The sequence below is a fragment of the Aureobasidium subglaciale genome (genome assembly GCF_000721755.1).
Source record: "Aureobasidium subglaciale EXF-2481 unplaced genomic scaffold scaffold_16, whole genome shotgun sequence".
Classification (NCBI taxonomy): Eukaryota; Fungi; Ascomycota; class Dothideomycetes; order Dothideales; family Saccotheciaceae; genus Aureobasidium; species Aureobasidium subglaciale.
Window position 1 is genome coordinate 109,352 of NW_013566979.1, and position 12,697 is coordinate 122,048.

Below are 12,697 nucleotides of genomic sequence, written 5' to 3' on the forward strand. Positions count from 1 at the left end.
TGCTCGAGCTTCTTTGGCCATCGTAACGCCGAGCGAGGGGGAGCGGTGACCGACATCATCGCATGATGACGACGGTCCTGTTCATCACGTAGCACAGTACTCGCGAGTAATTGGACAATTTCTGAAAGGAATGCTTCGTTCCGCTCAAAGGCCTTGCCTTTGTTTCTATCTGAGAATTTGGCTGGACCCTTCTACTGGGCTCATCCAATGTCGGGCCACTGTTCCCGACCATCATTTCAGCCGGTAGACGGCCTTTGGCAGAGAGGCTGCGAGGCACGTCCGCCCCATGCGCTTAGCCGACGTCACCCGGTTGTGCATCTCCGCTCGGCTTCTGCACCTAGATGGCTTTTCCGCGGTTTTCTGTCTTGCTTTCATCCTTGATAAGATAAAAGTCTACGAATATTCAGAACTGCTGACTCCTTTTCGATCTTGTCGTAAACGCTCTTTGCACGTACGAATCTGACGAATTGTCAGGCACTGGCAGGTAGTGGCGACCGCTGCATGCAGTCGTGCTTGTGTTGTAATATGCTGGTCACACTTGCGATTTACGCAAGAAGGCGACGCAAGAATACAGACCAAAATCCTGACTTGAATTGTCGATTCACATCAAATCAAGAATGTTAGAAGGATCTTGAGCAAAATCTCTTCGGTGCTGGGCGACGCGTGCAGCCACAGCTTCAGTTTCGAGATTGCCTTCATCTCTCATTTGCTGTAAAATATCCCTCAAGCCTTGTCTGTATTCTGCGACTTTGGCGGGATTGCCGTTCATACCCAGTTGGACGAGAAGAGCGTCATCTGCAACGTCAGTGTCCTAAGTCAGCTACCGCACCATATAGAATCAGAATACGTCGTAGGAGTGTTGTAGACCATACGTGCCGAGCAAGCATGGCCGCCGGCTGTGGTAACAAGTCGGAAGAATGGAAGAATGCATGAACAAAAGAAATTTAGGAGGTCGCGCCCTCGGACGCACCGGACACAGCCATGTCGCGGAAATGCTGGTATTCGCAAGAGTCATCATTGCAAACACCTGAAGCAACTTCGTAACGGCAGAGCTCTTTGTTGGGGTCAATCTGATGACTGTAGGTCAACGAACGATATCCACCCTGGACATCACGAGGGTAGTCGGGATGAAAACGATATCCCTTGAAGTTCTTAAGAAGACTCTCGTATGGCTTGAAGGCTGTCCCGTTCGAGGGTGCCGTGCTGACCTGCAAGATTGTCAGCATACGCTAATTTCAGTGCATTGAACATACCGCTTCATGTACATCAACTTGTTGCTTGACGGCAGGCTGCAGTTCAGGGGCTAAATCGTCAGCAAGGGTTGGTCTGCTGATATTACTGGATTGCGACTGAGGCAGGGATGAAACAGAAACAGCAGCAGGCTCTGGAGAATACTCTTCAGATGATGCATCTGATGACTCAAGGTCCATTCGATCTTCGTCCTCATCTTCATTGCTTGACGAATCAGAAGCGAGTTCCCCGTTTGGTAATGTACCGGTAGGAACGGTTTCTTGTGGCTCGGTGGATGTCGCTGCAGCGTTGCTCATCCCGTCTTCGCTGTCCTCAGAGTCGGAGTCGGAGCCTGTGGAAATATCCATTTCGTCGTCACTGCTGCTCTCGGAGGAAGCAGAACTCGGTTGGGGTGATGGCGAGGGCGACAACTTTGGCTCAAACTTCGTGATCTGAACAGAGACTTTACGTCCCTCTATGTGCTGTCCACTGAGCTGGTCAATTGCAGTGACAGCTTGCGATAGAGGAAGCTTGACGTAGCCAAAGCCTGTGCCTCGACCATTTGTGGGTTGCTTTGGGAGATGTGCGCGCTCGCTGAGAAGACTCTGTGTTAGCATGTATACGACACGGGAGATGCACAACTTACACATCAAAGGCTCCAAAGAAAGAGGAGAGAAGAGCCTTGGTTGCCGTTTGTGGTACATTCCTGACAAAAAGCCATACGGGCTCATCGTGGGGTCCAGCGGCTGCGAATTCATCGTTGAAAGACTTACTAGAGTCTTCCAAACCTCCACCGTCAGACCCGGCACTGTCAGAAACATCTGTTGCGACCTTGCTTGTGGACTTTGCTTGCTCATCACCTTCTTCTTCTCCATCATCTTCAGATTCCGAGCTCTCAGACATACTAGAGCCAGAGTCGGAGTCAGAATCGGAATTCGAAGCTTCATTATGGGCCTGCTCTGCTTTAGCGCGATCAGCGCGGATGTCGTCAAGGACTCGCGCACGACCGGGGCTGGATGTTGTCGCGTCTCTGTCCCTTGCCGAACGTTCTACAGCTACAGCCACTTGAGTTCCGGGAACAATGTCGTCGATGGAGCTATCAGAGTCGCCTTCACTCATGGACACATCTGTGCCATTGTCTGCAGCGACGTCGTTGGCCGCAAGCTCAGCAGCCTCCAAGTCGTGGAGGTCGTCGATCTCCTGTTTCTTAGCCTCCATTTCGGATTGTGTCATTCCGTCTGTATTGACATCCAGACCTTCGAGTTCTTCACGAAGTTTCTGTTGATTTGCCATGTCTTGATCGTACTGCCGCTGCATGTCGGCCATCTGTTTCTGCATCTCGAGGATTCTAGCCTTTTGGTCGACAATGTCGGCATTGCGTGCAGTCAGAGTAGCCTTGAGCTCAGTGCGTCGATCCGCAGGTTCCTTAGACCAGCTTGTGCCTGACGCAGGTGCATGCGATGCCGCAGCGGCCTTTTCTGTCTTCACAATTACCCGAGACGGGGTCTGAGGCTGACTCTGCGTGAGAGGATTTTTTGCCTTGAGTGCGGCTTTGCGTTTCTCATACTCTTGAATTCTCTGGTTAAGAGATGTGATCTCCAGTTCTTTTCTCCTTAGCTCCTCAGCATCGCTTGATACACCAGGAGTTCCCAGCGGGGGCGTGAAGACGCCCGGCGGTTTGTTGAAGGCTGCCGAACGCTGTGGGAAGTCTCGTAAGGGTGGCAGGTCACGAATGTTCTTATCACGTTGGCCGGTGAGATTCGCGCTGGCTTTGATCAAAGGCTTTGCACTGCTCAGCTCATCATCTTCATCAGACGTGTCTTCATCATCGCTAACCTCAATGATCATTCCCGCATCGAAACTGTTTTGTCTGCTTTGCCCGAATGGTCTCTTGAACGGACGATGGTCAGCGACGTTATGTGCCTCGTTAAGGTCGGATGCGACAGGGCGTTTCCTGGTGACAGGTACGGATGTAGCGACAGGAGGCTGGGGTGTCGAATCTTTCGAAGAAGTTGTCGATGCGCTAGAGGTGGGCGTGGCAGTGAAAACCGCAGGCGGGACTTGGAGTTGAGGTTGCGGCTGCGGTGATCTAGCCACAGAAGTCGACATGCGCAAGCCAGGAATCCCAGGAAGCAAGTTTGTGGTTGCGGAGTGAGGCGGTGCCGAAGGGATTCCAGGGAAGGAATTTATGGGCGGTGTCGATGTAGAGGCAGTATGTGTTGCAGGTAGTGATCCTGGTGCGGAAGAAGGAGGAGCATTGCTGTTGGCCAAGCGACGCTGAGTTGCTTTCAAGGCCTCCATCTTCTTACGAATGAGCTCTGTAGTTTGAGATTGCTTGCTGCTCGTCGGGGCTGGGGAAGAGGTAGCAATCTGCGCGTCCTCAACTTTGGGTGGTGCTTGAGCAGGAATCACGATGGGAAGTGCTGCGGCCTCGGGTTTGGCCGCAGGGGGCGTTACGGACGTCGTAGACTGTGTAGGTTGCTTGGGAGTCGTGGCTTCGGCCTTCTTGTTCTTCGCGGCTTGCAAACGTGCCAGATAGTCCTGACGACTCATGGGCGCGGCTTGCTTGACAAGAACAGCAGGCTTGATCTCCTTCATAGAGACCACAGCAGAAGGCTGAGCAGACGCTACACTTGTTGTCTTGGTAACTACAGGTTCCGTGGGTGGTACCCGTACACTAGAATCTCGTACTGGAGCAACGGGTATGCGCAAATCTTGGTAGACTTGACGAAGCAGATTCTCCTCGAAGCCCTCACGAACGAATTCGTCAAAAGTAAATCCTTCTTGGTGCAAAGCGGCAATGAAAGGTAGGACAGCCCCCTTTTTCTGTTGCAAAGAAGACTGACTTACATCAGAGTTGGGGTTTGTGGGAGCAGCCAGTGTGTTGGACTGGGGAGCAGCGCGGTGAGCCGATTGAGAGGCGCGTGGTTTGCGTTTCTTGGAACCTGTCGCACGACTGATGCGCTGGGATGCATCGCTAAGTTCTCCCTCTTCGCGGTCGACATCCATGTGGGAAGGGACAGCGCTCGGTGTTGGCACATTTTGACTAACAGAGGGCTGCAATTGAGCCGGTGGGAATGGCACAGGTGCGAACGGAGCAGCCGGCTGGAAAGATTGCGGCGGCGGTGGAGGCGGTGGAGGAAAGGGAAAAGTGCCGGCTTGAAGGTGAGTTAACAATGCAGCCATTTGCTGAGGAGTGATGTTCAGAGCCTGCAGCTCTGGTGGTAGAGCCATGGTCTGTCCTGCAGTCGATGGAGGAGGAGGCGGCAGAGGAGGGGGTGGATAGTTTGAGGGATGCGCAGAAGGAGAGCCGGCGGCAGGAGGCCACGGAGGAAAGTGCGCCATGGTGTTTGTGTGCGCAAACACGTCGTCGCGTGTGAGGCAAGTGCGTATGGTCAAGTGTGGAAAGCGCGATGCGATGTTGCTCACGCAAGGGCAAGATATGTGCTAGCTGGACGCGTTCAACGGACGAATGTATCCAGATGCGCCACAAGCCAAGATCTATGCAGTAAGAGCAAGTGAATTACTGCCTGTACAAACGACGAGACGGCGAATTGTCACGAGGTGAATGTAAAGTGTCTAGCGAGCAGGCGCAATGCAACAGTATTCTCCAAGCTTTCGCGGTGGTCGGTGGACGGAGTTTGACGAAACAGCGTTGCGGGTTGAAACGAAATCGAGGCGGGCCGTGACGCTAGCGATAAACAGGCGCTTTGTTGATAAACACCTGCATGTGTGATGTGCCCAAGGACAACAGAACTCTCCGTTGCAACTTGCGACCAACGCTCTAATTCACCCTTTCAGTGGATCTTCGTCGCCAGCAGCCTTCGTCTGTATATAACATTTTACCCGCTGGAAATGTCGTCTTAAGAAGTCATCATTGCTCGATTCATACGCCTACATGCGACCCTCTTAATCACCATTCGAATTGCAGCATACTAACCCAACAGCGAATCTTTCACATATGGCTATAGCCACTCCTACGGGGAGCCAGCGCTGGCGAGACGCTTCTCAGACCGTCGCCAACGGCACTCCCTCTCCAGGCCCAGCACCAGGACACGCCCGGTCTCGTTCGTCTGTCTTGCCGCCTTCGATGTCACCGCCAACGACCAATGGACACGCGCGTCACCAGTCTTTTGCAGAGCTCGGCTTTGGCTCTCTAGAGCGCGGTCTCTCCCGAAGAGGCTCAATACGTCCCCCTCCGACGGGCACATTTGCTCCAAAGTTCATCAAAGCAGAAGGTCTGGATGGAGCAGAAGAAAAAGTTGGAGGCATAGAGGGCGAAAACGACTTCTCAGGCAAGCGTTATGTTTGGGTTAAGGATGCCGAACAGGCCTTCGTCCGAGGCTGGGTTGTCGAGGACCTGGCCGATGGTCTGCTGCGGGTTCAGTGTGACGATGGAAGCGTACGTTCTGCCATACTTCACCTTGTCTGAGTAACCACAACTGACCAGCTCAAGCAACGTGATGTGGACTCGGAGTCTGTCGACAAAGTCAACCCTGCTAAGTTCGACAAAGCCGACGACATGGCTGAGCTCACCCACCTGAACGAAGCCTCGGTCGTGCACAATCTGCACATGCGCTACCAGGCAGACCTCATCTACACCTACTCCGGCTTGTTCTTGGTCACGATCAATCCATACTGCCCCCTCCCCATCTACGGTCGCGACTATGTCAACATGTACAAGGGCAGAAGTCGCGAGGACACCAAACCACACATCTTCGCCATGGCCGACGAAGCTTTCAGGAATCTCGTCGACGAGGGTACCAACCAGAGTATTCTCGTCACGGGTGAGTCTGGTGCAGGAAAGACGGAAAACACAAAGAAGGTCATTCAGTACCTCGCCGCCGTGGCCACATCAGACACTCCTCGCGCTAAAAACACAACGAGACAACTCTCCAATCTGTCCGAGCAAATACTGCGAGCCAATCCTATTCTCGAGGCTTTTGGTAATGCTCAGACTGTTCGAAACAACAATTCGTCGCGTTTTGGAAAGTTCATTCGCATCGAGTTCACTAGAGCCGGCCAAATAGCCGGTGCTTTCATCGACTGGTATCTCCTTGAAAAGAGCAGAGTAGTACGCTTGAATTCGCAAGAACGAAGCTACCACATTTTCTACCAACTCCTTTGCGGTGTTGATGATGCCACTCGGCGCGAATTTCTGCTGGAAGGCATGGAGCTCGAACACTTCGAGTACACCAAGCAGGGTAACGATGTTATCTCTGGCGTTTCGGACAAGGAAGAATGGAACATGTTGATAGAAGCCTTCCACGTTATGGGCTTCGATGACCAGGATCAGAAATCCATCTTACGGACCATCGCTGCCATTCTTCATCTGGGTAACATTACTGTCGCAAAAGAAAGCATGCGGGCAGACCAAGCGTCCTTGGCTGCGAATGCGATGGAGAGCGTCGAGAAGTTCTGCCGCTTGGTCGGCATTCCTGTCGAGCCTTTCGTCGAAGGCTTACTACATCCTCGTGTCAAAGCCGGCAGAGAGTGGGTCAAGAAAGTACAAACGCCAGAACAGGTCCGCCTGGCAATCGATGCCCTGGCCAAGGGTATTTACGAGCGTGGCTTCGGTAGCCTTGTAGATCGTATCAACAAGCAGCTAGCTAGATCTGGATCTGGCATGGACGACACATACTTTATCGGTGTTCTGGATATTGCTGGATTCGAAATCTTTGAGGAAAACAGCTTCGAGCAGCTGTGCATCAACTACACCAACGAAAAATTGCAACAGTTCTTCAACCACCACATGTTCGTTTTGGAGCAGGAAGAATATGCCCGCGAGCAAATTGAGTGGAAGTTTATTGATTTTGGCAAGGATTTACAGCCCACAATTGAGCTTATCGAGGTGACCAACCCTATTGGTATCTTCTCCTGCCTAGACGAAGATTCGGTCATGCCCAAGGCCACAGACAAGTCTTTCACGGAAAAGCTGAACACTCTGTGGGACCGCAAGTCGTCCAAGTATCGCCGTTCACTTCTGAAACAGGGATTCACATTGACGCATTACGCCGCTGATGTGGAGTACTCTACCGAAGGTTGGCTAGAAAAGAACAAAGACCCTATGAACGACAATGTGACTCGACTCCTTGCTGCTTCTACGAATAAGCACGTTTCTCAGCTGTTCGCCGATTGCCAGGAAAATGACGAAGAAGCGGGTGCAACCAGAAATCGTGTCAAGAAGGGCCTCTTCCGAACGGTTGCGCAAAAACACAAAGAGAACCTGTCCACGCTTATGAATCAACTGCACTCAACTCATCCCCACTTCGTCAGATGTATCCTACCCAATCACAAGAAGCGTCCAAAACAATTCAGCGCGCCGCTCGTTCTCGACCAACTCCGCTGCAACGGTGTTCTCGAAGGTATCCGTATCGCCAGAACAGGATTCCCAAACAGACTGCCTTTTGCCGAGTTCCGCTCTCGTTATGAGGTTCTCTGTACAAAGATGCCCAAGAGCCCACTGGAAGGTCAAGTGGCAGCTAAATTGATACTCGAGAAGCTTAATCTGGACCCGTCCTGGTACCGTGTCGGTCTCACAAAAGTGTTCTTCAGGGCCGGAGTCCTTGCCGAGCTGGAAGAACAACGTGATGCCCTGATCAGAGAAATTATGGAGAGGTTTCAATCCGTCGCTCGCGGTTACATCCAGAGACGTATCGCAAACAAGAGACTCTACCGCGCCGAGGCCACCCGTATCATTCAAAGTAATTTCAAGGCCTACCAGCAAATGCAAGCCAACCCATGGTGGGGTCTGTTCGTAACGATGAGACCTTTGCTTGGAGCTACCCGCCAGTCCAACGAGGTCAAGAAGCGCGAAGAAGAGATTCAGAAGCTACAGGAGAGGATGAGACAAGACGAGGAAAACCGACTCAGAATTGAAGATGAACGCCGACGCGCCGAATCAGAGATTCAGAAAATCCAACAGACCCTCGAAAGTGAAAGATCACTGGCGCTCGACAAGGAGGACATCTTCAAGAGATTGCAAGATCGGGAATCTGAGCTGAGCGAGAAACTCCAAGATGCACTCGAGGATCAAGAGAAGCTGGAAGATCAACTGGAAGCACTCATAGAAGCCAAGAAGAGGGCGGAAGAGCAGGCTGACGAATGGCATCATCAAGTGGAGCAGGCAACCTTAATTATCACCAGACTGGAAGACGAGAAGACCGAGTTGAGCTCCCGTATTTCAGCCTTGGACGCCCAGCTTGTCGAAGTCGAGTCATCTCGTTCCCAGACGACCGAATTGGAAGAGAAACTTGGTCAGGAGATTAAGATGCTCCAAAGCCACGTGAGCCTCAAGGAGCGTAAGCTTCAGGATATGGAAACAAAGATGCTCGAGAATGATCATGAACTTGATCTCAAGCTCTCAACTGTCACCAGGGATGCTCAGGAGTCGAAACAGAAGATCAAGAGCCTTGTTGACGAGAATCGCACGATTCGCCAGCAGATGTCAGACCTAGCCTCTACTTCGAGCAGCTATGAGGACTTGATTCGACGCAAAGACAGCGAACTTGCTATCCTCAAAACTGATCTCAGGAGATTCCAAGACGACCGCAAACGATTTGAGGAGGAGAAACACGCTCTAACAAGTCAACACAACAACATCCAGGGTCAGCTACGAGGCACTTTGGCCGAGATGGAGGCCATGACCTCGCAGAAAGTCCAGCTTGAGCGCGAGATTGCAGATGCAAAGAGGGCTCTGGACGACAAGACATCAGCAGATACTCAAGCTGAGATGTTGCAGAACCAGATCGAGGATCTCAAGAGCGAACTCTTTGCAGTACAGACCGATCTAAGTCGCGAACGTCAGTCGCGTGACGACATCAAGAAGATCGCTCAGAGTGAGTACGAAAGTCTGAAACGAGAGTTTGATGCCCTCAATGACTCCAAGGTCACTATCGAGAAAGAAATGTATGCCCAGTCGGATGTCACACGCAGAGCGAACGAAATCCGGGCCGCGGTGGAGAAAGAGCGCAAAGACTACCAATCCGAGCTGCAGAACTTGAGGAAGCAATTCCTCGAACTCCAGGAGTCCAAGATCGAAGCTGAAGCCACAGTCGAGCGCAATATTACTCGACAGGCTGCCGAGCGACAAGCCCTCCTTCGACGCGATCTGCAGAACATGGAAAGGCAAGTCGAAGACTTGGAGGTAGACAAGAGCCAGATGGCGTTAGAAGTGCAAAGGTTAAAGGAGTTCATCTCTGGCAATGATTCGTTCCGGTTGCACCAAGATCAACACAAAGAACGACTCGAACGAGAACTTGTCACGACCAAAGGACGTCTGGCAGCATCTGAGAACGACAACCGTGCTCTACTGAACAAGCTTCAGCAAAAGAATCTTGACATCGCCCGATCGAATTCTCGTGCTGTCGATACGCAACGATCGAAAATCAATCAGCTCAACGCCGAGAAGGCAAACGCTGAAGAGAACGCGAAGAAACTCATGCGTCAACTTGAGGATGCACACTTGACCATCAACTCCTTGGAGAAACAAAAGGAGAAGCTCACTCTGAGTCTGGAGGACCTCAACCACGAAATCACTAGAGAGCACCGCACTACCAGGAATGCGGAGCAAGCCTCCTCAAGTGTGAATCTCCAGCTCGCTGAAGCGAATCGCAAGCTCGAGACTGAACGACAATTGCGTAGCCAGGCTCAAACAAACACTCGTGCCGTACAGTCCAGTCTTGAGTCGGCTAACAGTGAGCTCGCTGAGTGTCGTGAACAACTCACGCTACTCCAGAAGATTTTTGACCCCGACACCAAAGATCTGCCTTCCAACGTCGACGGCTCGAAACCAGATATGGCTCGCACTGTCGATCTGGCGAAGAAATTGGAAGCATCTCAACAGGCTCTTCGAATCGCGAATGAGAAGTTCTCGCGCGCTGAAGCACAATTGAACGGCTTACGTACCCATCACCAAGACGAGATGCAGGAGAACGATTACAAGCATGCTAACGCTAAGCGCGTTTTGCTTGAGGAGATGAACTCGAGTCAAGTCAATGCTCGTGCCTCGCCTGTCCCGATGCGCAGAGATTGGGAGTCTAGAAAGCCCTTCTCTCCAGTGCACACACCTTCCAACCAACGCCATCTGAGCAACTACACGACTGACTCTGCACGTTCAGATCGCACAAACGATACTGCTGCATTCAACAACCGCATGGATCTTGCAGCAGAGCTTGAGATGGTTCAAACTCAGCTGCAGATGTCTGAGATGCATAACAAACATCTGGAAGCTCAAATCGAACGAAGTCCTTCGAAGCATGGTCTACAAGACGAAAGCCCCTCGCTTCGTAGAGTGCAAAAGCTTTCTCTTGAGAACAGCAGACTGCATGGCATGCTTGATGACTCCGCTAGGAAAGTGTCTGCTCTGGAGAACAGTATTCGTCTTGGCCAGCTGTCGCTTTCGGAAGTGCAGACCAAGTCTCATGAAGAGTTGTTCGACCTTATCAACTCCCAAGAGCAGTCGCGCAAGTCTTTGCTTGCCTCTCACAACGTAGCTATATCCGAGCTCGCGGAGGCAAAGACCGCATTTGACGAGATCAAGCAGAGCAAGGTTTCGTCTGATGTAGAGCTTCGCGATCTGAGATCAGAGCTTGATGACCTGTCTTATGAGAGAGAACAAGAAGCTGCAGGGCATCAGCAGCTGCTCGAGGAGTTTTCGGATATGCAGATCAGACTTGATGCTGAGACATCCAAGCTGCTTGATGTATCTTCCAGTCTCAACCTCTACCGTGCCAGAGCTGACGAGTATTTCGGTAAGCTCGAGCAGGCTGAGATCGCCGTCCTCAAAGCAACACGGGCAGAGCAATTCGCAAAGACTCAGGCCAGGGAGGTTGAAGATCAATGTGCAACTATCATGTCGGAGCGCAAGCACATGGACTCTCTAGTCGAGGATCTACAGCGTCAGTCCCAGCAGTACGAGGAAAAGATCGAGGATCTCTCCGCCGACCTGGATGGTGCGCTTCAAGCCCGAAAGCGACTACAGAACGAGCTCGAAGACTACAGATCTCAGCGCGCGATGGACATTGAAGACAAGGAGTCATCAATGGAGCAGACTCGCAAGAAGTACCAATCAGAACTGACCGCCGTTAGCAACGAGCTAGAGATTGAGCGCGAGAATGTGATTCATGTTCGCGGAGAGAACGGACGTCTTCGTGATGAACTTGAAGAGTTGCGCAACAAGTGGGACGACGAAGTTTTGAACAGCTCCACCTGGGCAAAGGAAAAGTCGCGCCTGGATGTTGCTCTACAGGACTTGTCGAACTCTCGTGATGAGGCCGTCAATGCGCACAACGAGGCTCAGAGCAAGATCGTTGATCTGCTCAGCCAAGTTCGCAGTCTTCGCACTGGCGTTGATGATGTCGTGGCTGAGAGAGACATGCTCATCAAGGAAAAGAAGGGGCTCGAGGCACGTCTTAGTGAGGCTGCCGATCGTTTGGAAGATCTATCTCAAAACGGATCGCCATCTAAGCGTAACGCAGCATCTGCAGATCGCGAATTGCTCGAGCTCAAGTCGACACTTGCTCACCAGGAAGATGTCGCCGCTGCTGCAGTCGGCAAGATGAGAAGAGCCGAAGCACTCGCCCAGGAGATTCAAAAGGATATTGTCACTGAACGCGAGAACAATGTCACCTTACACAAGGAAAAGGCAGCACTGGAGAAGACCATGAAAGACCTCCAGCTCAAGTGCATCGACCTCGAGACAAAGGGCTACTCAAGCGTCAGTCAGGACGTCCGCTTCCTCAATGGCCGCATTCACGAGCTCGAAAGTCAACTCGACGACCTCGAACACACACGCAATACGGAAGCCCGCAGCGTCCGTAATGTCGAGCGCACTGTCCGCGACCTGCAATCTCAAATCGAGCGTCGCGACAAGAGTGTCTCCCTCCTCACCGACGACGTCAACAAGTCCCGCGACAAGATCGGGAACTTACTCGCCACAATCGACGAACTCCAAGCTTCAGACTCATCCAACCAACTCGCTGCCAAACGTGCCGAGAGAGAGCTACGCGAGGAAAGAGAGACAAGATTAAGACTTGAGAGAGAACTGGAGGGGATCAAAGGGCTGCAGATTGAGAGGGGGAGTGTAAGAAGGAGTGCATTTGCTGCATATAGCGATGCTGGGGGTGGTAGTAGGAGAGGAAGCTCGATTGGTCCTTTGCCGCCTTCTCTTGAAGTGCCACAGAGGATAAGCAGCCTTAGCAAGGGCTTTTTGTAAATAAGCACACAAGAGTGAGAAGGCACGAAAGGAAGAAGAAGAAGAGGTCTTGTTTCGTATTTTCTTTCTTGGAGAGGAAGAGGGCGTTTTTTGAATGATTTTTTACGATCGAGGGATGGATGGTTGTTAGTCATTGTTTTTCTGTTGAAGTTGCCTACGGGCTTCTCTTGTCTTTTCGATCGAATGCATTATTTTCGTACTCCTCCAACATCTGATCTTGCCTCCAGTCATATCACATCCAACTCGACAAGT

At 51.8% G+C, this 12,697-nt stretch overlaps 1 protein-coding gene across 1 annotated transcript; it reads right to left on the reverse strand.

The window, feature by feature from the left end:
- Positions 1-704: 704 nt before the first annotated feature.
- On the reverse strand, positions 705-3,131 carry AUEXF2481DRAFT_41728 (uncharacterized protein). The gene is made up of 3 exons (XM_013486593.1): positions 1,877-3,131; positions 1,254-1,824; positions 705-1,208 (listed from the first exon to the last, which is right to left on the reverse strand). Exons 1-3 carry the CDS (start codon positions 3,076-3,078, stop codon positions 945-947), a joined length of 2,037 nt encoding a protein of 678 aa, XP_013342047.1. The 5' UTR covers positions 3,079-3,131; the 3' UTR covers positions 705-944.
- Positions 3,132-12,697: the final 9,566 nt, after the last annotated feature.